This window comes from Neomonachus schauinslandi, chromosome 2, assembly GCF_002201575.2.
Source record: "Neomonachus schauinslandi chromosome 2, ASM220157v2, whole genome shotgun sequence".
Taxonomy (NCBI): Eukaryota; Metazoa; Chordata; class Mammalia; order Carnivora; family Phocidae; genus Neomonachus; species Neomonachus schauinslandi.
Genome location: NC_058404.1, coordinates 35,921,320 through 35,949,281, shown reverse-complemented (window position 1 = coordinate 35,949,281; position 27,962 = coordinate 35,921,320). Strand labels below are relative to the sequence as shown.

At 39.2% G+C, this 27,962-nt stretch overlaps 1 protein-coding gene across 1 annotated transcript in view; it reads right to left on the bottom strand.

Moving 5' to 3' along the window:
• The window catches only part of LOC110573134 (disintegrin and metalloproteinase domain-containing protein 32-like), a 191,288-nt gene that overhangs the window by 99,538 nt on the left and 63,788 nt on the right, over positions 1-27,962 (bottom strand). Inside the window, exon 10 of the mRNA XM_021681555.1 lies at positions 692-773. Within this exon, the coding sequence (XP_021537230.1) occupies positions 692-773 (82 nt within the window). The remainder of the gene's footprint in view (positions 1-691; positions 774-27,962) is intronic.

The following is a 27,962-nucleotide window of genomic DNA, read 5'->3' as shown; positions in this document are numbered from 1 at the left end:
GTTTGTTCCTAAGTATTTCACTGTCCTCAGACAGGCCCCATGAAACCAACTGCAAATTGACCATTCCAAATCAATATACAGAAGTGTATTAAAATGTAATAAAAATAACCTGCTTTACACACACACAAAAATGAATAGGGTGGGGAAAATTGCTCAACCAATTACTTTATCATTCAATGATGCATCTAATTGTACCAATAATTTATATGTATATATAAAATATTTATAAATATTTAAATTTTTAAAATAGACAAAAGTTTCTTTTTTATACTCTTTTGGAGGCGTGAAACATTTGAAAGAATTTTTATCATACTTTTTGTTTAATCACTGCTTTAATTTTGAAGCTATTTTATTGGTAAGACTATTTCTCCATTTTTATGTCTACAAGTGAAAATCTATTTGGGTTATAAAACTTTTTTTACAGATAATTTTTCATGATGCACTATTCTATATATTAAGGAATGCATGTGTATTTATGATATTTTTATTCTACTTCCACTTCCAAAATAACTGCAACAGATGTTTGTTCTACAAAATACTCTTCCTTCTATATACTTCAAATTTTTAACAGTAGAAAGTGTAATCTCTAAATGCAAATATAAATGTAAACTGTATAAAATTTTTGTTATAACACTGAATGATTTTTAAATGTATAAATCTTGTTAAATAATAAGATTAAATAATTACATACCAAAGCAATTCCAGCAGAATAATGGGTAACACACATCTTTCCAGGAACTGTGGCTCCCACATAACCTGGATGATCGCTATAGCTAAATAAATAAGTATATATTTATAATTAATTTTGACAAACATTTCAAAGATGAGAATTCCTGCTAATAATTTGTCTATGGTCCATAAAATCCTAGACTAAAGCAAATTGAGGTACAATCTCTCCATACATCCTTATTGTTTCAAATTAGGAAGACATTCTTAATTAAATGAGATTAAGCATGCTATATATTTTTTTTTAATTTTATTTATTTATAGAGAGAGGGAGACAGAGAGACAGAGCTCCAGCAGCGGGCAGAGCGGCAGGCAGAGAGAGAAGCAGCCTCCCTGCTGAGCAAGGGACTCAATCCCAGAACCCTGGGATCATGACCTGAGCCAAAGGCAGATGCTTAACTGACTGAGCCACCCAGGCATCCCAAAGCATACTACATTTCTAAAATATATCCAATGGACCCAAGTTTTTTATGGCATTACTGTTATCATATTTAGTTAGGATTACTAAAGCCTTTGATCAAAAACATTTTAATCAAAAGCATTTTGTTGAGTGACAGTGAAAAACAGTTTTAATATATGGATTAAAAATTTTCATTCTGATGTAGAAAAGCTTACCAATTTCTCATAGAAATGACTTCATTTTTCTATAACTTAACTTTATTATTTCTTCATTGAGTAAGGGCCCATATAAATTGTCATATAATAATAGCACTATTCCCAGAGATTTTTCATAAAAATTATTCCATTTAATTCTCAAATGAAGCCAATGAAATAGATATTATTATCCCCATTGAACAAATCATACATCATCAGATGGAAAGTATAAGTAACTTTCTCAAGGTAACACAATAAGTGCTAGTGAAGGATATGAATTTAGGCAATCTGAATCCAGAGCCATACTCTCAACCATAAGCTATAGACACTCCAAACATGTTCTGCCATCTTTAGAGCCCCCATCAAAACAAACATTCCAAAATGTATATAAAGAAACTTGTTTCAATTATCAATTGAAGCATCTCCTCAGTTTCAACTACTTCACTTCACATTGCACTGTCTCCCTACTGCTGCCTTTATTCTGTCTCTCTGATACTTTTTATACCTAACCCTCCCAGCACTTGTTAACAAGTATTCACTATTAACATGAAACTTTGGCTTTCTTCCCCCAATGTTTTAAGTACTGTTTACACTTGTTCTTAATCCAAGATAGTGCTACCAATAGATTGTGAAAATGCAAGGATGTTTGCTCTCACCACTGGTATTCAGCATCATACTAGGGGTCCTAGCCTGTTAAATAAGGCAAAAATAAAATAAAATGAAATAAAAGGTATATGGATTGGAAAGGAAGGAATACAGTTTTCTCTGTTTATGGATAATGTGACTGTCTACCTAGGAAATCACATAGTATATAAAAAAGCTATTAGCACTAAGTATGTTCAGAAGGTTTGCATGTTTCAAAGTCGATGTACAAAAGTCAATCTGATTCTTATATACTAGCAATAAAATATTTGAAAATGAAGTAAAATGAAACATTTACAATAGCGTTAATATTATTTAAGGGTAGGGCGCCTGGGTGGCTCAGATGGTTAAGCGTCTGCCTTCGGCTCAGGTCATGGTCCCGGAGTCCTGGGATCGAGTCCCGCATCGGGCTCCCCGCTCTGCGGGAAGTCTGCTTCTCCCTCTGCCTCTCTCTCTCTCTCTCTCATGAATAAATAAATAAAATCTTTAAAATATATATATTATTTAAGGGTACAAACATGCAATGAGTAGTCAATAAGACCTAGAGATCTAATACAAGTATAGTAGATATAGATAACAATGCTGTATTATAACGTTTAAATCTGCTAAGAGCCTAGAACTTTATTATTCCAAGTACTAAAAATAAATGATAATTACATAACATGATAGATGTGCTTATTACCACTACAATGGCAATCATAAATATATAAATGTATTTATTAACATGTTGTATACCTTAAATTTACAATGTTATGTAACATTCAAATACATTTGAATAAAAAATTTAAAGATAAATAAGTAAATTAAATTTTTTTCCATTTTGTGTTCAAAAAAGAAGAAAAAATAGCACTAAAGACATGATATTATACTAGGATTTAAAGCTAACGTAAATGTGAGAAAGATCTGCATCCTGATAGGACACTGATATATCTGTATACTGATAGAACTGTATACTACAGAACACTGATGAAAGAAATTTAAAAAGATCTAAGTAAATGGAAGAAAATACCAAGTTCGTTGACTGGAAGACTTAGTATTACTGAGCTGCCAGTTCTCCCCACACTACTGTATAGATTCAATGCAGTTCCAATCAACATTCCAGCAAGATATTTTATGGCAACTGAGAAGTTGAATCTAACACTTATGTAGAAAGGCAAAAACTTAGAATAACCAAAACAATTTTCAAAAAGAAGAAAATATTTGGAGAACTTATACTACTTGATTTAAATAGTTTTTATAAAACTATAGTAATCAAGGCAGTGTGTTATTCACAAAAGAATAGACCAAAAATAGACTCTTACATATAAAGTCAAATTATTTGTTACAAAAGTGCAAAAGCAATTAAATGGAGAAACTATAGTGTTTTCAAGAATTAATGCTGAGTAATTATTTATTCATATGCAAAAAATTGTCTCCTCCATACCTCATAGCATATACAATAATTAACTCTAAATAAGAAAAACTTAAAACTATAAGGCTTCTAGAAAAAAATATAGCATAGAAATCTGTAAATTTGGGTGAGGCAAAGATATTTTTTGGTACAACATCAAAAACATGATTCATAAAATAAAAAATTGATAAGTTAATAATGAATTCATCAAAATCTGATTTTTAAAATATACTGTTAAGAAAATGAAAAGACAACCCACAACCAGAAAATATTCTGAAATCATATATATTATAAAGGACATGTACCTGAATGCTTAAAGAACACTTAACAGGAAGAGCTGGTCCAAGATGGCAACATAGGAAGATCTTGATCTTACCTCCTCCATAGACATACCAAATCTATACCTATTTCTAGAGCATTTCCTCCTGAAAAAGAACTTAGGGCTAACTGAACAGCTTCTGTACAACAAAAGATAGAAAGGCAAAAGGGACTGGCAAGATGGAAGGAGACACAGTAATGAAGAGAACCCCCATCCAACACTGCAAATGGCAGTGAGGAGGGATAGTACTGAGAGACCAGGAGCAGATTCATCTGCCCTGGGGCACAGAAAAAAACAAACCAACCAACCTGTGGTTAAAAGAGCAACTAGTACATAAAAGAGCCAGCTCTAGAAATCTACCAAATGTCAGGGGAGTTACTGGAACTCTCTGTGGGTAAAGGGGCTAGCGAGTGCAATGGTTTACACTCTGCCTACAACTTGATCGTGTAGATGGGAGCAGGGTCTGGGAGCCATAGCCAACCTACAAGCACCAGGCCCCTAGTCCACACCACCCCTAGATGCCCTGAGACACAGAAAAAAAGCCAGGGTTTAAAAGACCAACTAGTATATAAAAGATCCAGCCCCAGAACTCAGCCAAACTGCGGGGGTGGGGGGTAGGAGGGAGCTGCTAAAACTCCCTCCAGGACAAGGGAGCTGGCAAGTGCAACAGTTTATTTTCCTCTTCCACTTTGATAATGTGAATGGGAGCAAGGTACAGATGTCCTGGCTGGTTTACCACCTCAGTGAGCCCTGTGCCCCTGATCCTACCAGCCCCAGCTGTTCCACTGGGATGCCCCTGGTCAGTGCTCACTGCAGCTCTAGCCATCATGCCAAGGTGACACACGTACAAAGCCACCTCAGAACAATCCAGGCCCATACCACTGCAGTTTCTGACAGCTTGCTAGGGCACCCCAATGCAGAACACTCCAGGACCTCCGATTGACACCTGCTTTGGCTCCTGTCACCCCAACAGGGTGCCCAAGAAACCTCTAGCCCATTCCCACCTTGGTTCCAGCTGCCCCACCAGGGCACCCCTGCTCTGAGCATCCCAGGATACCCCAGATTGCATCCACTTTAGCTTCTGCTGTCCTGCCAGGGCACCCTTTGCTTGGAGAGCCCAAGGACCACACCAACCCATGCCCACTTCAGCTTTACCTGTCCTGCAGGGTGCCTGTTGCTTGAAGAGCCCCAGGAGCACCCAGCCCATGCCATTTCAGCTACAGCTGTCCTGCCAGGGTGCCCTCTGTACAGAACACCCCAGGCTCTGGTCTGCACCCGATCTTGGCTCCAGCAGTCCAGCCTGGGCATCCTCTGAGCAGAGAGTCCCAGAACACCATGGCTTGCATCCACTTCAGCTTTAGCTATCCTGTCAGGACACCCTTTGTGTAGAAAGCCCAGGGACCACCCTAGACTGTGCCCACATCAATTTTAGCTGTCCTGCTAGGAGGCCCTCAGAATATAGAATATAGAGGCCCAGAATACCCTGGCCTGCACCCACTTCAAATTCAGCTATCGTGTCAAAGTGCCCACTGTGCAGAGAACCATGGAACCCATCAGCTTGCAATCACTTCAGATTCAGCTGTCATATCAGGATAGTCTCTGTGCGTAGAGCCTCAGACCACCCTGGCTTCACCACCAGACCACCACCACACCCACTTGAGCCCTGGCCATTCCACCAGAGCAGCCCGAGCACAGAGTGCACTGTGACCCCCAGGCCACTTCATCTACAGCTCCAGCCAGCCAGCAAGAGTCAACAAGGGAAGTCTATACAAGGGATGAATATAAACAAGACCATTCCTTCAAGTTTAGGAAAGGTAGCTTTTCTAATTCATAGAAACAAACAGAAATTCAAGAAAAATGGGGATACAGAGGAATTGCTCCAAAAGAAAGAAAAAGACATCAGAAAAATAACTAATGAAAGAGAGATAAGCAATATGCCTCATAAAGAATTTAAAGTAATGATCATAAAGATGCTCACTGGGCTGGTCAGAAAAAGTAGAAAAACTCAGTGAGACCTTCAATAAAAAGATAGAATATATTTTTTAAAAACCAATCTGACTTGAAGAATACAATAACTAAAAAATATGCTAGAGAGACTCAATAGTAGATTAGTAGCTGCAGAAGAATGGATCAGCAATCTGGAAGACAGGGTCATGGAAAGTACCCAAGCTGAACAGCAAAAAGAAAAAGGCATTTTTAAAAAGTGAAAATACTTTAAGGGACCCACTGGACAAAGCAAACAAATATTCCCTTCATCATTAGGGCCCAAAAAGAAAAATAGAGAAAGGAGCAGAAAACTTATTTGAAATAATAGGTAGGGGCACCTGGGTGGTTCAGTCAGTTAAGTGTCTGCCTTTGGCTTAGGTCATGATCTCAGGGTTCTGGGATCAAGCCCTACATTGGGCTCTCTGCTCAGTGGAGTGTCTACTTCTCCCTCTATGCTCTCCCTCCCTCTCTCTCTCAAATAAATAAATAAAATCTTAAAAAAAAAATACATAAAAACTTCCTTAACTTTGGGAAGGCAGTAGACAGCCAGGTTCAGAAAGTGCAGAGTTGCAAACAAGATGAACCCAAGAAGGTCCACACCACAACAATAACAATTAAAATGTCAAAAGTTAAAGACAGAGAATGTTAAAAGCAGTAAGAAAGAAGCAACTACTTATATACAAGGAAAACCCCATAAGACCATCAGCTGGACTTTTCAGCAGAAACTGCAGGCCAGAAGAGAGTGGCATGATATGTTTAAAGTGCTGAAAGGAAAAAACCTACAACCAAGAATACTCTACCTGGCAAGGTTATCATTTGGAATTGAAAGAGAGATAAAGAGTTTACCATTTGAACAAAAGTTAAAGGATTTTATCACCACCAAACCCTTACAGTAAAAATGTTAAAAGGATTTTTTTTATGGAAAAAAAAAGCCATAATTAGAAGCAAATTATGAGGGGCACCTGAGTGGCTCAGTCATTAAGCATCTGCCTTCAGCTCAGGTCATGATCCCAGGGTCCTGGGATAGAGCCCCGCATCGGGCTCCCTGCTCAGCAGGAAGCCTGTTTCTCCCTCTCCCACTCCCCCTGCTTGTGTTCCCTCTCTTGCTGTCTCTCTCTCTGACAAATAAATAAATAAAATCTTTAAAAAAAAAGCAAATTATGATATGAATTAAGATATAAAGTATGACAACATATATATATATAAAATGTGAAGGAGGGAGTAAAAAACAAAAAGACCATAAACTTTAAATTAGACTCATATACACTTAGGATGTTATATGTGAACATCATAGTAACCACAGACCAAAACCTACAATAGATATGCATAAAATAAAGAAAGCCAAACATAACACTACATAAACTCATCAATCACAAGGAAAGAGATCAAGAGAGGAAGAAGACAACAGAGAACAACAAAAACAACCAGAAAACAATTAAAATTGCAAAAGTATATACCTATCAATAATTAATTTAAATGTAAATGGTCCAAATGCTCCAATCAAGACACAGGGTGGCAAAATGGGTAACAAGAACCATCTTTTGCTGCTTATTAGACTCTTACTTTAGGTCTAAAGATACATATTGAAAGTGAATGGATGAAAAAAGATATTCCATGCAAATGAAAGTGGGGGGGGGAAGCCAGGGTAGCAATTCTTATATTGGACAAAATAGACTTTAAAACAAAGACTGTAAAAAGAGACAAAGAAAGGCATTACATAATGATAAAGGGAATTAGTCCAACAAGAGAATACTACAAATATCTATGCACCAAACACTGAAATATCTAAGTATATAAAGAAAAGATTAACCAATATAAAGGGAGAAATTAATAGTAATGCAAAAATAGTAGGGGACTTTAATACCCCATTTACATCTATTAATAGATCACCCACATATAAAACCAATAAGGAAATAGTATCTTTGAACAACACATTAAACCTGATGGACTTAACAGAAATATATATATACAGTACATTCCATACAAAAACAGCAGAATATACATCCTTTCAAGTACACATGGAACATGCTCCAGGATAGGTCATGGTAGGTCATAAAATAAGGTCTCAACAAATTTAAGAAGACTGAAAATATATCATTCATCTTTTCTGACCAAAACAATATGAAACTACAAATCACAAATGTTGGAGAGGTTGTGGAGAAAGGGAAACCCTCTTCCACTGTTGGGGGGAATGCAAGTTGGTACAGCCACTTTGGAAAACAGTGTGGAGGTGCCTCAAAAAATTAAAAATAGAGCTACCCTATGACCCAGCAATTGCACTCCTGGGTATTTACCCCAAAGACACAGAGGTAGTGAAAAGAAGGGCCATATGCACCCCAATGTTCATAGCAGCAATGTCTGCAATAGCCAAACTGTGGAAAGAGCCAAGATGCCCTTCAACAGATGAATGGATAAAGAAGATATGGTCCATATATACAATGGAATATTACTCAGCCATCAGAAAAGATGAATACCCAACTTTTGCATCAACATGGATGGGACTGAAGGAGACTATGCTAAGTGAAATAAGTCAAGCAGAGAAAGTCAATTATCATATGGTTTCACTTATTTGTGGCACATAAGGAATAACATGGAGGACATTAGGAGAAGGAAGGGAAAAATGAAGGGGGGAATCAGAGGGAGAGATGAACCATGAGAGACTATGGACTCTGAGAAACAAACTGAGGGTTCTAGAGGGGAAGGGGGTGGAGGGATGGGTTAGCCCAGTGATGGGTATTAAGGAGGGCATGTACTGCATGGAGCACTAGGTGTTATACGAAAACAATGGATCGTGGATCAGCACATCAAAAACTAATGATGTATTGTATGGTGACTAACATAATAAAATTTAAAAGAGTTCAAAAAAAATCAATTACAAGAAAAAAAACTATAAAAACCAAACATGTGGAGACTAAATAACATGTGTCTAAACAACCAATAGGTCAACAAAGAAATCAAAGAGGAAATTTAAAAAAATGCATGGAGACAGATGAAAATGGGAAAACACAATTGTCCAAAATCCATGGCACTCAGAGAAGGTAATTCTAAGAGGAAAATTGATGGCAATACAGACCCACCTCAAAACAACAATAACAACAATAAAAACAACAACAACAAGAAAAATCTGTCTAACCTTACACCTAAAGGAACTAGAAAAAGAACAAGCTCACAAGAAATGGGCAGAAGACATAAACAGACATTTTTCCAAAGAAGACATCCAAATGGCCAACAGACACATAAAAAAGTGCTCAACATCACTCAGCATTAGGGAAATCCAAATCAAAACCTCAGTGAGATACCACCTCACACCAGTCAGAATGGCTAAAATTAACAAGTCGGGAAATGACAGATGCTGGCGGGGATGTGGAGAAAGGGGAACCCTCCTACACTGTTGGTGGGAATGCAAGCTGGTGCAGCCACTCTGGCAAACAGTATGGAGGTTCCTCAAAAAGTTGAAAATAGAGCTACCCTATGACCCAGGAATTGCACTACTGGGTATTTACCCCAAAGATACAAATGTAGGGATCCAAAGGGGTACGTGCACCCCGATGTTATAGCAGCAATGTCCACAATAGCCAAACTGTGGAAAGAGCCAAGATGTCCATCGACAGATGAATGGATAAAGATGTAGCATATACATACAACGGAATATTATGCAGCCATCAAAAGGAATGAAATCTTGCCATTTGCAATGACGTGGATGGAACCAGAGGGTATTATGCTGAGCGAAATAAGTCAATCAGAGAAAAACATGTATCATATGATCTCACTGATATGAGAAATTCTTAATCTCAGGAAACAAACTGAGGGTTGCTGGAGTGGTGGGAGGTGGGAGGGACGGGGTGACTGGGTGATAGACATTGGGGAGGGTATGTGCTATGGTGAGCGCTGTGAATTGTGTAAGACTGTTGAATCACAGACCTGTACCTCTGAAACAAATAATACATTATATGTTAAAAAAAGAAGAAGATAGTAGGAAGGGAAAAATGAAGGGGGGGAAATTGGAGGGGTAGACGAACCATGAGAGACGATGGACTCTGAAAAACAAACTGAGGGTTCTAGAAGGGAAGGGTGTGGGGGGATGGGTTAGCCTGGTATTAAAGAGGGCACGTATTGAATGGAGCACTGGTTGTTATGCGCAAACAATGAATCATGGAACACTACATCAAAAACTAATGATGTAATGTATGGTGATTAACATAACATAAAAAAGTTTAAAAAAATAAATAGAATACAGAAAATAAATAAAGAAAAAATCTATTTAACAACAAAAAAAGAAGCTCAAAGTTAGTAGAAGGGAGGAAACAATAAAGATCAGAGCAGAAGTAAATAAGACTTTAAAAATCAATAGAAAAGATCAAGTAAACCAAGAGCTAGTTCTTTGTAAAGATAAACAAAATTAATGAACTTTTAGCCTGTATCAAGGTACTTTTTGCCTTCTCTTTTGATTTTTTTGACCCATTGGTTTTTCAGTAGCCTAACGCTTAAACTCTATATATTTGTGAATGTCCCAGTTTTCTTCTTGTATTGATTTCTAGTTTCCTAAAATTATGATCAGAAAAGATGCTAGATATGCTTTAAATCTTCTTAAATTTATTAAGACTTATTTTGTGGGAGGAGTCCAGGATGGCAGAGGCGTAGGAGACCTTAGTTTTGTCTGGTCCCAAGAATTCAGCTAGATAGCTATCAAACCATTCTGAACATCTGCGAACTCAACCAGAGATCTAAGAAAAGAATAGCTGCAATTCTACAAATAGAAAAGCAACCAATTTCTGCAACGTAGGAGGTGCAGAGAAGTGAATCCAAGGCAATATATGGGAAGATAAACCACAGTGGGAGGGAGCCTCCATAAGCTGACCAGAAAGTGATATAGCAGGAGAGCACAAAATCGGAACTTTTAGAAGTCTGCTCTGGTGAGGGACGTCCCGCCTGAAAGGCACTCAGTTGGCTAAGTGGGGGCAGAACCCTAGGTAGGTAAGTGTGGTCTGAGGATCCCCCAGGTCACAGGAAGACTGAGGGTGCTGAGTGTGGCAGAGTTTTTTTGTTTTGTTTTGTTTTTTCAAAAAGAAAAGAGAAAGGACCCAAATAAAATAAAATCATGAATGAAACAGGAGAGATCACAACAAACACCAAAGAAATACAAACATTTATAAGAACATATTATGAGCAATAATATGTCAACAAATTAGGCAATCTGGAAGAAATGGATGCATTCCTAGAGATGTATAAACTACCAAAGCTGAAACAGGAAGAAATAGAAAACATAAGCAGACCCATAACCAGCAAGGAAATTGAAGCAGTAATCAAAAATCTCCCAACAACCAAGAGCCCAAGGCCAGATGACTTCCCAAGGGAATTCTACCAAATATTTAAAGAAGAATTAATGCCTATTCTTCTGAAGCTGTTTCAAAAAATAGAAATGGAAGGAAAACTTCCAAACCCTATGAGGCCAGCATTACCTTGATCTCAAAACCAGACAAAGACCATAAATACCATATGATTTCATTCATATGTGGAATTTTAGAAACAAAACAAACAAGCAAAGAGAAGAAGAGAGAGAGGCAAACCAAGAAACAGACTCTTAACTGTAAAGAACAAACTGATGGTTACAAGAGGGGAGGTGAGTGGGGGATGGGTGAAATAGGTGATGGGGATTAAGGAGCACACTTGTGTGTATGGAAGTGCTGAATCACTATTTGTTACACCTGCAACTAATATTACACTGCATGTCAACTAACAAATTTTAATAAAAACTTAAATAAAAAGAGCCAGTCTGAGCCAATGTGAGCTTGTAGTTCGGTGGTGTCAGCAATCAGACCACATACTTGCCCTCAGCCCATTTCTGGAGCTGCAGTCACACCAAACTGCAGGGCACTGTCTTTGCATTGTTTTGAGAGGCTTTCATTGGTACGTAGGGCCTGCAGTCAAATCAGATGCCTGCCCCTAGTCTATCTGTCGGGATGCAGGGTGCTCTCCCTGCCTTGTGCCCTGAGAGGCTTTTGTTGGTGGGCAGGGCCAGCAATCAGACCAGATGCCTGCTCCTAGTCTGTCTGCCAGGGCTGCAGTGACCCTGAGCAACAGGGCTCTCTCACTGTGCTGACCTCTGAGAGATTTTTTGGTGGGTGGGGCCCGTAGCCAAATTAGATGTGTGCCTCCAGTCCATCTGCTGGAGCTGCAATCAAACTGTTAGTGTGTGTGGCAATATTCTCCTTTCCCTGGGGCAGGAGTCACTTTGGAGTGGCGCTGGTCCCTGCCGTAGCTGCTTGCAGGATGTGATAAAGCAAGAGCCACTTTGGAGGGACTCCTGCAGAGCGGGGCAGGTTAGAGTGGGCAGATCAGCAGAATGCAGGAGCAGGGCACACAGTATTAGCAAGGTAAGTAGAGGGTGTTCACGCTGGTTCCCAGAGGTGTCAGGGTATCTAGGCTGGAGGTCGATGGGGAAAAGAAATGGCACCCACCAATTCTTTTGTTCTTAGAGAAGTCTCCTAAAAATCCCTGGCCTTCCAGCACACATTCTGAGGTTATTAAGTAAATCTCCATGTATATCTCTGGCACTTTTCTGCTTCTATGCTTTATTTCAGTGAGGTTGTTTGTTATGCTGGCTCTTTAAGGTCAGGGACTCAGTTTCCTATTGCCCTCCAGGTTTCCCAGAGCTAAACCCCCTAATTTTTAAGGTACCTGGAGTTAAGCCCCGTTGTAAAACTCATGAAGTTAAGCTCCACTGGTTTTTAAAGCCAAATGTTATGGGGACTCAACTTCCCATTAGCGGTCCCCTACGTCTGCGGTGCCTAGCGTGTGGTCTGCTCCTCTCCCTTCTCCATGATTGTGATGATGTCCCTCCTGTTTGTGGTTGGTTTCACCATTTGGTTTGTGACCCGGTCTCCCCACTCCTACCCTTTTGGATATGGCCTCCTCTCTATGAGTAACTGTGGGAAGTCTGTTTTGCCAGTCTTTAGGTCATTTTCTGGGTTAGTTGCACTGATGTGACTTTTCTCTAGGTGTGCCTTTGGCACAAGGTGAGCTTAGGTTCCTCCTGTTCTGCCATTGTCCCAGAAGTCCCAACCAATAGCTAGGTTCTTGTTGCCATTTTATTGTTTTCTGGCTGCTTTATAACTAACTGCCCTGTTCATTTCTTCTTCTCTTGCTTTCTTCCTTTTTGATTTGATGATTTTCTATAACGGTATGCTCACATTTATTTCATGTTATCTTTGGTATTTATACTATAAGTTTTACCTTTGTGGTTACCATGAGGCTTACATAAAACAAATTATAAGTCTACTTTAAGGTGATAACTTTGAACACATTCTAATGGTCTACATTTTTACTTCCTCCACCCCCATGTTTTGTTATGATGTCACAACTTAACATCTTTTTGTGTATCCTCTAAAAAATTATAGCTGTGTTTACTACTTTGTCTTTAAACCTTCTTACTAGCTTTATAAGTGATGAACCCACCCCCTTTACAACATTAGATTAACCTGGATTTTACTATTTACCCTATAAGTGAGATTTATACTTCCATGTGTTTTCTTGTTACTAATTAGTGTCCATCTCATTTCAGCTGAAACATATTCCTTTAACATTTCTTGTAACACTGGTCTAGTGGTGATGATATCCTTTAGCTTTTGCTTGTTGGAACACTATGTCCTCTTCAATTTTTCCAAGTACAGTATTCTTAACATTTTTTTTCTGTCAGCACTTCAAATATATCATGCAACTCCTTCCTGGCATAGAAAGTTTCTGCTGAAAAATCTGCTAATAGTGTTTTGGGGTTCCCTTATATTTAATAATTTGTGGGGTTTCTTTTTTTTTTTTCCTTGCTGCATTTAAGATTCCCTCCTCTTTAACTTTTGACAATTTGATATTAATGTGTCTTGGTGTGAGTCCCTTTGGCTTTGTGTTACTTGGAACTCTGGAATTCCTGGATCTGAATTCCTATTTCCTTTCCCAAATTAGGGAAATTTTCAGCCATTATTTCTTCACCAAAGTTTTCTACTCCTTTCTCCTATCTCCTACTGTAATGTGAATGTTGGTCTGCTTGATGTTCTCCTACAAGTCCCTTATGCTATTTTTGCTCTTCTCTTTTTGTATTTCCTGCTCTGACGGGGTGAGCCTTGAGTTCACTGATCCTTTCTTCCACTTCATCTAGTATGGTGTTGAATCCTTCTATTGTATTTTTCCATTCAGTTATTATATCTTTAGCTTGGTGACTTCTATTTTGTATTTCTTACATTTTCTCTTTGTTGAAATTCTCACCTTTTCCACACAATCCTGAGCTCAAAGAGCATCTTTAAGACCATTATTTTGATCACTTATATCCATTTCATTAAGATCATTTTCTGAAGTTTTATCTTAGTCTTTCATTTGCAAAATATTCCTGTTTTCCACTTTCCTTGACTTTGTGTTAGTTTCTATGCATTAGATAAATCAGTTATCTCTCAGTCTTAAAGGAGTGGCCTTGTATAGAATGTGAAGTTATCAGGACGCCTGGGTGGCTCAGTCGGTTAAGCGTCTGCCTTTGGCTCAGGTCATGATCCCAGGATCCTGGGATCGAGTCCCGCATCGGGCTCCCTGCTCTGCGGGGAGCCTGCTTCTCCCTCTGCCCCTGTCTCTCTCTCTGTCTCTCATGAATAAATAAAAAAAATTTAAAAATCTTTAAAAAAAAAAGAATGTGAAGTTATCATTTAATCTTGTCCTTCCTCTGGTAATCTCTCAAACATCTGTGATGTCCAGGCAGGTTACTTTATTTTTAGAGGGTCCCACTAGTTGATGGTGTGCCAAGACCTGTCACTGCCCCAAATGGGAGGGTCTCAGTCAGCATCTAGATTCAGGCTGATTGGAAGCCAGACACTAAGGCAGAAGTCTTTAACATATGCAAATATACCTCTTTCAGGGGAACACTGAGAAACTGGCATTTTAGTCTACTTCTGTGCCGAGCCCTGGGGTGATAGCCAATTAATAACCATTTCTTTGTTACCACCCCTTCACCCTGTGAACACAAGCCCCACTGGCCATCAAAGCCAGGCTATCAAGGGATGTATCCTCTGGGCAGCAGCCTCTTAAGTTTAGGGCACCAGACATGTGCACAAGCTTCTTTTTTAGAGACACCAAAGACCTTGGGCAGGACAGAGGAAGGGCATGAAGATGGCACCTGCTGGCCTTCCCGGTCTCTGAAGAGGATTATAGTCAGCCTCTAGATGTGTGTTTAATTCAGTGTGCACTTAACTATGTGGCCCTCAGGCCAGAGCCATGAAGATAACTAATAGGCCTCTTTCACAGAAAGACTGGGGGTGCATTTCTGTTTCCTATCTCTGTACTGTGCCCTGTGGGGTGTAGCCAGTCAAGAAATATTTCTCCATTAACTATAGTCCTATAGGACCCATGAAAGTAATCCCTACTGACCATCAGGTGATCCCTTGGGCAGCAGCCACAAAACCTGTGGCAACAATCAAAAAAAAAAAAGAAAGAAATCCTGCCATTTGCAACGATGTGGATGGAACTAGAGGGTATTATGCTAAGTGAAATAAGTCAATCAGAGAAAGACTAGAATCACATGATCTCACTGATATGAGGAATTTGAGAAACAAGACAGAGGATCATAGGGGAAGGGAGGGAAAAATGAAACAAGACGAAACCAGAGAGGAAGACAAACCATAAGAGACTCTTAATCTCAGGAAACAAACTGAGGGTTGCTGGAGTGGAGGGGGGTGGGAGGGATGAGGTGGCGGGTGATGGACTTTGATGAGGGTAAGTACTATGGTCAGCGCTGCGAATTGTGTAAGACTGATGAATCACAGACCTGTACCCCTGAAACAAATAATACATTACATATTAACAGCAACAAAAGAATAAGTTCTAAAAATAAAAAAAACAAAACTGTGGCACCAGAAGAATGCACAAGGTCTCTCTGGAGATTCCAGCAACCTAGAGTAATGCAGAAGGAAAGCACAAAGATGGCACCTACTGATAATTCATTAGGCCCTTAGATGTGTGTTAAATTCCTCTTTCACAGGAAGACTGGGCATTTCTGTCCACTACCTGTGTTCTAGGCCCTGTGGGGTAGCCTCAGAGTCCGATGAGCCCTTAAGAACTATTTCCCAATTCCTGATAGCCTGTGGATCTTATGATGCAAGCCCTACTGGCTTTCAAGTCTACATGTTTTGTGGGCTTGCCTCTCAGGTGCTGGTCGTAAAAGCTGGGTTGTTAGATGTGGAGTTTAAGCCATTAGTTCCTCAGAGAGAAGCTCGGAGTTATGAGTTCCCCCAAATTCTGAGTGACCATTTATGGTGAGATTGTGTCTCAGCCTCTCCTACCTCTTTTGGTATGGAATTTTTTCTTGTTCATCTGATGTGTAGCAGTGGCTTAGTTTTTTTCCCTCAGGAAAAAAAAAATCTTTCCATATGTAGCTTCGTTTTTTTTTTTTCTCAGAAAAAAAAATTCTTTCCAGATTCAGTGTGTCTATTTTTTGATTTGCATTCCTCTAATGATTAGTAATGACAAAGATTCCTTAATGTGCTTATTGGACACTTGTATATCTTATCTGGAGAAATGTCTATATAAGTCCTTTGCCCAGTTTTAATGAGACTGTCTTTTTGCTGTTACATTATTGGAGTTTCTTACATATTCTGGAAATTAAATACTGACCAGATACATGATTTGAAAATATCTTCTACATCTGTAGGAGACATCTGTATGTGTTGCCTTTTCATTCTGTTCTTTTTTTATTCAAGCATAACTAACATACAGTCTTATATTAGTTTCAGGTGTAAAATATAATGACTCAACAATTCTATACATTTCTTAGTGCACATCAAGATAACTGTATTCTTAATCCCCTTTATCTATTTCACCTAGCTACCCACCCACTTCCCCTATGGCAGCCACCAGTTTGTTTCTGTATTTAAAAGTCCATTTTTTAATCTTTTTTTCTTTGTTCATTTTTGTTTTGTTTCTTAAATTCCACATATAAGTGAAATCATATGGAATTTAGCCCTCTCTGACTTATTTAATTAAATATTTTACTCTGTAGATTAATCCATGTTGTTGCAAATGGCAAGATTTCATTCTTTTTGATAGCTGAATAATATTCCATTGTGTATATATACCACTTCTTTTTTACCCATTCATCCATCAATGGACACTTGAATTGCTTCCATATCTTGGCTATTGTAAATAATGCTGCAATACACATAGGGGTGCATATATCTTTTTGAATTAGTGTTTATGTTTTCTTTGGGTAAATATCAAATAGTGAAATTACTGGATCATATGGCAATTCTTTTTTTTTTTTTTTTTGAGAAAACTTCATACTGTTTTTTACAGCAGCTCCAACAGTTTGCATACCCACCAACAGTGCATAACGGTTCCTTTTTCTCTGCACCTTCGCCAACATTTGTTGAGAGAGTGAGTGTGTGGGTGAATGGGGTAGAGGGGCAGAGGGAGAGAATCTTAAGCAGGCTCCACACCCAGTGCAGAGCCCAATGCAGGACTCAATCTTACAACCCTGAGATCATGACCTGAGCCCAAATCAAGAGTCCGGTGCTTAACTGACCAAGTCACCTAGGCACCCCTTGTTATTCTGATAGGTGTGAGGGGATATCTAATGTGGTTTTGATTTGCATTTCCCTGATGATTAGTGATGCTGAGCATCTTTTCATGTGTCAGTTGGCCATCTGTATGTGTTCTTTTTTTTTTTTAAGATTTTATTTATTTATTTGAGACAGAGAGAATGAGAGACAGAGAGCATGAGAGGGAGGAGGGTCAGAGGGAGAAGCAGACTCCCTGCCGAGCAGGGGGCCCGATGCGGGACTCGATCCCGGGACTCCAGGATCATGACCTGAGCTGAAGGCAGTCGCTTAACCAACTGAGCCACCCAGGCACCCTGTATGTGTTCTTTAGAAAAATGTCTATTCAGGTCTTCTGTTCATTTTTAATCAGATTATTTGTTTTGTTGCTGTTGAGTTATATAAGTTCTTTATGTATTTTGGATAGTAACCACTTATCAGATATATCACTTGCAAATACCTTCTCCCATTCAGTAGGTTGCCTTTTTGCTTTGCTGATGGTTTCCTTAATGGTGCAGAGGATTTTTATTTTGGTGTAGTCCCAATAGTTTGTATTTTTGTTTCCCTTGACAGAGGGCATATCTAGAAAAATGTTTCTATGGCTGATATCAAAAAAATTGCTGTCTATATTTTCTTCTAGGAGTTTTATGGCTTCATGTCTGAAATTTAGGTCTTTGATCCATCTTTATTTTTGTGTATGGTGTAAAAAAAAAAATGGTCCAGCCTCACTCTGGTTTTTCCAGCACCATTTGTTGAAGGGACTGCCTTTTCCCCATTGGATATTCTCGCCTCCTTAGTCATAGATTAACTGACTATATAAGCATGGTTCCCTTTTCATTCTGTTCTTTATGTCCTTTTTAATGTATACAGGTTTACCTATTTTTACTCTTGTTGCTCATGCTTTTGGTGTCATACCCAAGAAACAACTGCCAAATCCAATGTCATAAAGCTTTCCCCCTATTTCTTCTTCTAATAGTTTCATAGTTTTAGGTCTTAGATCTAGATCTTTGATTCATTTCAAGTTAATTTTGTATAGTGCATAAAGTCCAACTTCAGTCTTTTCCACATGGATCTCCAGTTTTTCCAACACGATTTGTTGAAGGGACTGTCTTTTCCCCATTGAAAGGTCTTGGCATCTGTACCAAAAATCATTTGATCATATATGCAAAGGTTTATTTCTTGACTCTTTTTTATTCATTGGTTTATTTGCCCATTTTTATGCTAGTAATACTGTTTGGATTCCTGTAGCTTTGTAGTAAGTTTTGAAATCTAATTTCTTACAACTATATGGAAATTTACTATCTCCTTTCTTGAAAATTTATACTTAAAGAGAAAAACACACATATTGCCTTTTCCATAAAAACTGTATTTCACAGGGCACCTGGGTGGCTCAGTCTGCCTTCAGCACAGGTCATGATCCCAGGGTTCTGGGATCGAGTCCCACATCAGGCTTCTTGCTCAGTGGAGAGTCTGTTTCTCCTGCTACCCCTCCCCCCGCTTGTGCTCTCTCTCATGCACTTTCTCTCTCTCTCTCAAATAAATAAAATCTTTTAAAAAACTGTATCTCATAATCATGCATAATCCCAATTAATGAGATAAAGCTCCACTTTACAGAAGATCAGTTAATAAATGTACGAGGGATGGTACAATTTTAAAATCTTCATTGAAATGCTTTAACAAATTATTATGAAAAGAATTATTACCAAAGAGGTGAAAACCTATACTCTGAAAACTCTAAAACACCGATGAAAGAAATGGAAAGACATTCCATGCTCAAGGAGTGGAAGAACAAATATTATTACCCAAAGCAATCTACACATTTAATGCAATTCCTATCAAAATACCAACAGCATTTTTCACAGACCTGGAAAAAAACAATCCTAAAATTTGTATGGAAGCACAAAAGACTCCAAATAGTCAAAGCAACCTTGAAAAAGAAAAGCAAAGCTGGAAGCATCACTATTCCAGATTTCAAGTTATACTACAAAGCTGTAGTAACCAAAACAGTATAGCACTGGAACAAAAACACACACATAGATCAATGGAACACAATAGAAAACCCAGAAATGAACATATAACTATATGGCCAATTAATCTTCAACAAAGCAGGAAAAAATATCAAATGGGAAAAGATAGTCTCTTCAACAAATGGTGTTGGAAAAACTGGACATCAACATGCAAAAGAATAAAACTGGACCACTTTCTTACACCATATACAAAAATATATTCAAAATGGATAAAAGATGTAAACGTGAGAAATGAAACCATGAAAATCCTAGAGAAAACGGGCAGGAACCCTCTTTGACACTGGCCCATAGCAACTTCTTACTAGATGTGTCTTCTGAGGCAAAGGAAACAAAAGCAAAAATAAACTATTGGGACGTCATCAAGATAAAAAGCTTCTGCACAGCAAAGGAAATAATCAACAAAAGTAAAAGGAAATCTACAGAATAAGTCTGCAAATGACCTATCTGACAAAGTATAACTATCCAAAATATATAAAGAACTTATACAACTCAACACCCAAAAAATGAATAATGCAACTAAAAATGAGCAGAAGAGACACCTGGAGGAGCAAGAAGGCAGAGGACTAGGACCTAAATTTCGTCTGGTCTCAGGAATTCAGCTGCATAGGGATCAAACCATTCTGAACCCCTACAAACTCAACAGGAGATCGAAGGAAAGAATAGCAGCAACTCTCTCAACAGAAAAGCGACCACTTTCTGGAAGGTAGGACTTGCGGAGAAGTGAATCCGAGGGGATATTTGGGAGGATAGACGGCGGGGGAGGGGTCTCCGTCGGCCGCTACTGGCAAGTGATAGAGCAGCGGAGCACAAAATCGGAACTTTTAGAAGTCGGCTCCGCTGAGGGAGGTCACTCCAGTAGCTAAGCGGGGGGTGGAACCCTCGTGGGACAGTGTGGTCTCAGGACCCTCAGGGTCACAGAAGGACCAGGGGTGCCTAAGTGTGGCAGAGCTCCCAGGTATCGGAGCAGGGAAGCTGGCTGCAGAGACGGAGCCGAGGCGTGGGCTCTCAGCTCAGGGTTGCCATAAACTGTGATCTGCGGCACAGTCAGGACACTGGTCCTCCAGCAGGAACCCAACAAGCGGCAGATCCGGGGAGACTCCCCTTCTTCCCCCAGGAGGAGCGGCGCAGGAGCGCACCACAGGGATCTGTGTCATATTCTATCCCTTCATACTAGTTAACCTTATTTTTGGTGTATATATATAAGTTGTTCTCTCTTTAAAATTTTGGGATGCAGTTTCTTCTAGCAGACCAAAATATACCCTAAATCTCAAGTGTATGGCTTTCTTCTAGTCTCCTGACTGATCACATTCACTTTCTTTTTTTTAATTTCCCTTCTTTCTTTTTCAACCAACTTATCAAATCCTTTTAAAAAATCTTTTATAATTTTCATCCTTACAGTCATATTCCATCCCTTCATCATATTTACCCTTATTTTTGTACATACATAAGCTTTTCTTTCGTTAAAATTTTGGGAGGCACTTTCTTCTAACAGACCAAAATACGCCCAAAATCTAGTGTGTGGCACTGATCTATGCACCAGCCTGATCATATTTGACCATATTCTTTTTTTTATCTTTTTCTTTTTTTTTTTCTTTTTACTTTCTTTCCCTTTCTTTTCACCCGGTTTCAGGTCTCTTCTGATTTGTTTAGTGTATATATTTCTGGGGTCATTGTTACCCTTTAGCATTTTGTTCTCTAATTCATCTATTCTCCTCTGGACAAAATGACAAGATGCAAAAAATCACCTCAAAAAAAAAAGAACAAGAGGCAGTACTGACTGCCAGCGACCTAATCAATACGGACAATAGTAAGAGGTTGGAACTAGAGTTCAGAATGATGATTATAAAGATACTAGCTGGGCTTGAAAAAAAGCATGGAAGATATTAGAGAAACCCTTTCTGGAGAAATAAAGGAACTAAAATCTAACCAAGTCGAAATCAAAAAGGCTATTAATGAGGTTCAATCAAAAATGGAGGCTCTAACTGCTAGGATTAATGAGGCAGAAGAGAGAATTATATAGAACACCAAATGATGGAAATAAAGAAGATGAAAAGAGAGATAAATAACTACTGAATCACGAGGGCAGAATTCGAGAGATAAGCGATACCATAAGACAAAACAATATTAGAATAATTGGGATCCCAGAAAAACAAGAGAGAGAGGGGCAGAAGGTATATTGGAGCAAATTATAGCAGAGAACTTCCCTAATTTGGGGAAGGAAACAGGCATCAAAATCCAGGAGGCACAGAGAACCCCCCTCAAAATCAATAAAAATAGGTCAACACCCCAACATCTCATAGAAAAACTTACGAGTCTCAGAGACAAAGAGAACATCCTGAAAGCAGCTCAGGACAAGAGATCTGTAACCTACAATGGTAGAAACATTAGATTGGCAACAGACCTATCCACAGAGACCTGGCAGGCCAGAAAGGACCAGCATGAAATCTTAAAGCATTAATGAGAAAAATATGCAGCCAAGAATACTCTATCCAGCTAGGCTGTCATTGAAAATTGAAGGAGAGATAAAAAGCTCTCAGGACAAACAAAAGCTAAAGGAATTTGCAAACATGAAACCAGCCCTACAAGAAATCTTGAAAGGGGTCCTCTAAGCAAAGAGAGAGCCTAAAAGTAACATAGACTGGAAAGAAACACAGACAATATACAGTAACAGTCACCTTACAGGCAATACAATGGCACTAAATTCATATCTTTCAATAGTTACCCTGAATGTAAATGGGGTAAATGCCCCAATCAAAGGACACAGGCTATCAGATGGATAAAAAAACAAGACCCATCGATAGGCTGTCCACAAGAGACTCATTTTAGACCCAGAGACACCCCCAGATTGAAAGTGAGGGTGTGGAAAACCATTTACCATGCAAATGGACACTGAAAGAAAGCTGGGGTGGCAATCCTTATATCACACAAATTAGATTTTAAACCAAAGACTATAATAAGAGATGAGGAAGGACACTATATCCCACTTAAAGGGTCTATCCAACAAGAAGATCTAACAATTGTAAATATCTATACTCCTAACATGGGAGCAGCCAATTATATAAGCCAATTAATAACAAAAGCAAAGAAACACATCGACAACAATACAATAATACTGGGGGACTTTAACACCCCCCTCACTGAAATGGACAGATCATCTAAGCAAAAGATCGACAAGAAAATAAAGACTTTAAATGACACACTGGACCAAATGGACTTCAAAGACATATTCAGAACATTCCATCCCAAAGCAACACAATAAACATTCTTCTCTAGTGCCCATGGAACATTCTCCAGAATCAATCACATCCTAGGTCACAATTCAGGTCTCAACCAGTACCAAAAGATTGGGATCATTCCCAGCGTATTTTCGAACCACAATGCTTTGAAACTAGAACTCAATCACAAGAGGAAAGTCGGAAAGAACTCAAATATATGGAGGCTGAAGAGCATCGTACTAAAGAATGAATGGGTCAACCAGGAAATTAAAGAAGAATTTAAAAACTTCATGGAAACCAATGAAAATGAAAACACAACTGTTCAAAATCTTTGGGATGCAGCAAAGGCAGTCCTAAGAGGAAAGTATATAGCAATACAAGCATTTCTCAAGAAACAAGAAAAGTCTGAAATACACAACCTAACCCTACAGCTAAAGGAGCTGGAGAAAGAACAGCAAATAAAGCCTAAACCCAGCAGGAGAAATGAAATAATAAAGATCAGAGCAGAAATCAATGAAATAGAAACCAAAAGAACAGTAGAACAGATGAACGAAACCAGGAGCTGGTTCTTTGAAAGAATTAACAAGATTGATAAACCCCTGGCCAGACTTATCAAAAAGAAAAGAGAAAGGACCCAAATAATAAAATCATGAATGAAAGAGGAGAGATCACAACCAACACCAAAGAAATACAAACAATTATAAGAACATATGATGAGCAACTCTATGCCAGCAAATTAGATAATCTGGAAGAAATGGATGCATTCCTAGAGATGTATCAGCTACCAAAACTGAACCAGAAAGAAAGAGAAAAACTGACCAGACCTATAACCACTAAGGCAACTGAAGCAGTAATCAAAAATCTCCCAAAAAACAAGAGCCTAGGGCCAGATGGCTTCCCAGGGGAATTCTACCAAACTTTTAAAGAGGAATTAATACCTATTCTTCTGAAACTGTTCCAAAAAATAGAAATGGAAGGAAAAATTCCCAACTCGTTTTATGAGGCCACCATTACCTTGATCCCAAAACCAGACAAAGACCCATCAAAAAGGAGAATTACAGACCAATATCCTTGATGACCATGGATGCAAAAATTCTCACCAAAATACTAGCCAATAGGATCCAACAGTACATTAAAAGGATTATTCACCACGACCAAGTGGGATTTATCCCTGGGCTGCAAGGTTGGTTCAACATCTGCAAATCAATCAATGTGATACAATACATTAACAAAAGAAAGAACAAGAAACATACGATCCTCTCAATAGATGCAGAAAAAGATTTTGACAAAGTACAGCATCCTTTCTTGATCAAAACTCTTCAGAGTATAGGCATAGAGGGTACATACTTCAATATCATAAAAGCCATCTATGAAAAACCTACAGCGAATATCATTCTCAATGGGGAAAAACTGAGAGCTTTGCCCCTAAGGTCAGGAACGCGGCAGGGATGTCCACTATAACCACTGCTATTCAACATAGTATTGGAAGTCCTAGCCACAGCAGTCAGACAACAACAAGAAATAAAAGGCATCCAAATCGGCAAAGAAGAAGTCAAACGCTCACTCTTTGCAGATGATATGATACTTAATGTGGAAAACCCTAAAGACTCCACCCCCAAACTGCTAGAACTCATACAGGAATTCAGTAAAGTGGCAGGATATAAAATCAATGCCCAGAAATTAGTGGCATTCCTATACACCAACAACAAGACAGAAGAAAGAGAAATTAAGGAGTCGATCCCATTTACAATTGCACCCAAAACCACAAGATACCTAGGCATAAATCTCACCAAAGAGACAAAGGATCTGTACTCAGAAAACTATAAAATACTCATGAAAGAAATTGAGGAAGACACAAAGAAATGGAAAAACATTCCATGCTCATGGGTTGGAAGAACAAATATTGTGAAGTTGTCAATGCTACCTAGAGCAATCTACACATTCAATGCAATCCCCATCAAAATACCATCCACTTTTTTCAAAGCAATGGAACAAATAATCCTAAAATTTGTATGGAACCAGAAAAGACCCCGAATAGCCAGAGGAATGTTGAAAAAGAAAAGCAAAGCTGGCGGCATCACAATTCCGGACTTCCAGCTCTATTACAAAGCTGTCATCATCAAGACAGCATGGTACTGGCACAAGAACAGACACATAGATCAATGGAACAGAATAGAGAGCCCAGAAATGGACCCTCAACTCTACGGTCAACTCATCTTTGACAAAGCAGGAAAGAATGTCCAATGGAAAAAAGACAGCCTCTTCAACAAATGGTGTTGGGAAAATTGGATAGCCACATGCAGAAGAATGAAACTGGACCATTTCCTTACACCACACACAAAAATAGACTCCAAATGGTTGAAAGACCTCAATGTGAGACAGGAGTCCATCAAAATCCTAAAGGAGAACACAGGCAGCAACCTCTTTGACCTCAGCCAAAGCAACTTCTTCCTAGAAACATCGCCAAAGGCAAGGGAAGCAAGGGCAAAATGAACTATTGGGACTTCATCAAGATAAAAAAGTTTTTGCAAAGCAAAGGAAACAGTCAACAAAACCAAAAGACAACCGACAGAATGGGAGAAGATATTTGTGAATGACATATCAGATAAAGGGCTAGTATCCAAAATCTATAAAGAACTCATCAAACTCAACACCCAAAGAACAAATGATCCAATCAAGAAATGGGCAGAAGACATTAACATACATTTTTCCAAAGAAGACATCCAAATGGCCAATAGACACATGAAAAAGTGCTCAATATCGCTCGGCATCAGGGAAATCCAAATCAAAACCTCAATGAGATACCACCTCACACCAGTCAGAATGGCTAAAATTAACAAGTCAGGAAAGGACAGATGTTGGCGGGGATGCGGAGAAAGGGGAACCCTCCTACACTGTTGGTGGGAATGCAAGTTGGTGCAGCCACTCTAGCAAACAGTATGGAGGTTCCTCAAAAAGTTGAAAATAGAGCTACCCTATGACCCAGCAATTGCACTACTGGGTATTTACCCCAAAGATATAAAAGTAGGGATCCAAAAGGGTATGTGCACCCCGATGTTTATAGCAGCAATGTCCACAATAGCCAAACTGTGGAAAGAGCCAAGATGTCCATCGACAGATGAATGGATAAAGAAGATGTGGTATATATATACAATGAATACTTTGCAGCCAACAAAAGGAATAGGATTTTGCCATTTGCAACGTGGATGGAACTGGAGGGTATTATGTTGAGCAAAATAAGTCAAACAGAGAAAGACATGTATCATATGATCCCACTGATATGAGGAATTCTTAATCACAGGAAACAAACTGAGGGTTGCTGGAGTGGGGGGTGGGGTGGGAGGGATGGGGTGACTGGGTGATAGACACTGGGGAGGGTATGTGCTATGGTGAGCGCTGTGAATTGTGCAAGACTGTTGAATCTCAGATCTGTACCTCTGAAACAAATAATGCAATATATGTTAAGGAAAAAAAAAAGAAGAAGAAGGTAGCGGGAGGGGAAGAATGAAGCAGGGGAAATCGGAGGGGTAGATGAACCATGAGAGACGATGGACTCTGAAAAACAAACTGAGGGTTCTAGAGGGGAGGGGGTGGGAGGATGGGTTAGCCTGGTGGTGGGTATTGAGGAGGGCACATTCTGCATGGAGCACTGGGTGTTATGCACAAACAATGAATCATGGAACACTACATCTAAAACTAATGATGTAATGTATGGGGATTAACATAAGAATAAAAAAAATTAAAAAAAAAAAGAATCGCTGAAATAACAAGTCAGGAAATGACAGGTTTGGCGGGGATGTGGAGAAAGGGGAACCCCCCTACATTGTTGGTGGGAATGCAAGCTGGTGCAACCCTCTGGAAAACAGTATGGAGGTTCCTCAAAAAGTTGAAAATAGAGCTACCCTATGACCCAGGAATTGCACTACTGGGTATTTACCCCAAAGATACAAATGTAGGGATCCGAAGGGGTACGTGCACCCTGATGTTTATAGCAGCAATGTCCACAATAGCCAAACTATGGAAAGAGCCAAGATGTCCATCGACAGATGAATGGATAAAGAAGATGTGGTACAGATATACAATGGAATATTATGCAGCCATTAAAAGGAATGAAATCTTGCCATTTGCAATGATGTGGATGGAAACAGAGGGTATTATGCTGAGTGAAATAAGTCAATCAGAGAAAGACATATATCATATTATCTCACTGAAAGGAGGAATTCTTAATCTCAGGAAACAAACTGAGGGTTGCTGGAGTGGTGGGGGTGAGAGGGATGGGGTGGCTGGGTGATAGTGGGGAGGGTATGTGCTATGGTGAGCGCTGAGAATTGTGCAAGACTGTTGAATTACAGACATGTACCTCTGAAAGAAATAATACATTATATGTCAAAAAAAAAAAAAAGAAGATAGTAAGAAGGGAAAAATGAAGGGGGGGAATCAGAGGGAGAGACGAACCATGAGAGACTATGGACTCTGAGAAACAAACTGAGGGTTCTAGGGGAGAGGTGCTTGGGGGATGGGTTAGCCTGGTGATGGGTATTAAAGAGGGCACGTACTGAATGGAGCACTGGGTGTTATTTCCAAACAATGAATCACGGAACACTACATCAAAAACTAAGGTTTTAATGTATGGTGATTAGCCAACATAATAAAATAAAATAAAAAATGATGTGGTATATCTACAATGGAATATTATGCAGCCATCAACAGAAATGAAGTCTTGCCATTTGCAGCGCCATGGATGGAACTGGAGGGTATTATGCTGAGCAAAGTAATCAGAGAAAGACATGTATCATATGACCTCACTGACATGAGGAATTCTTAATCTCAGGAAACAAACTGAGGGTTGCTGGAGTGGTGGGGGTGAGAGGGATGGGGTGGCTGGGTGATAGTGGGGAGGGTATGTGCTATGGTGAGCGCTGAGAATTGTGCAAGACTGTTGAATCACAGACATGTACCCCTGAAACAAATAATACATTATATGTTAAAAAAAAAAAAAAAGAAGTTAGTAGGAAGGGAAAAATGAAGTGGGGGAAATCGGAGGGGGAGACGAACCATGAGAGACTATGGACTCTGAGAAACAAACTGAGGGTTCTAGAGGGGAGGGGAGTGGGGGGATGGGTTACACTGGTGATGGGTATTAAAGAGGGCACGTACTGAATGGAGCACTGGGTGTTATTTGCAAACAATGAATCGTGGTGAGCAGAAGACATGAATAGACATTTTTCCAAACAAGATATACAGATGGCCACAGACACATGAAAAGTTACTCAAAACTTTAAAAAAAAGAAAGAAAAGAAAAGTTACTCAACATTGCTCATCATCAGGGAATTAGGATCAAAACTACAATAAGATATCACCTCACACCTGTCAGAATGACTAATATCAACAACACAAAAACAACAGGTGTTGGCGAGGATGTGGAGAAAGGGGAACTCTTTTGCACTGTTGGTGGGAATGCAAAGTGGTGCAGCAACTCTGGAAAACAGTATGGAGGTT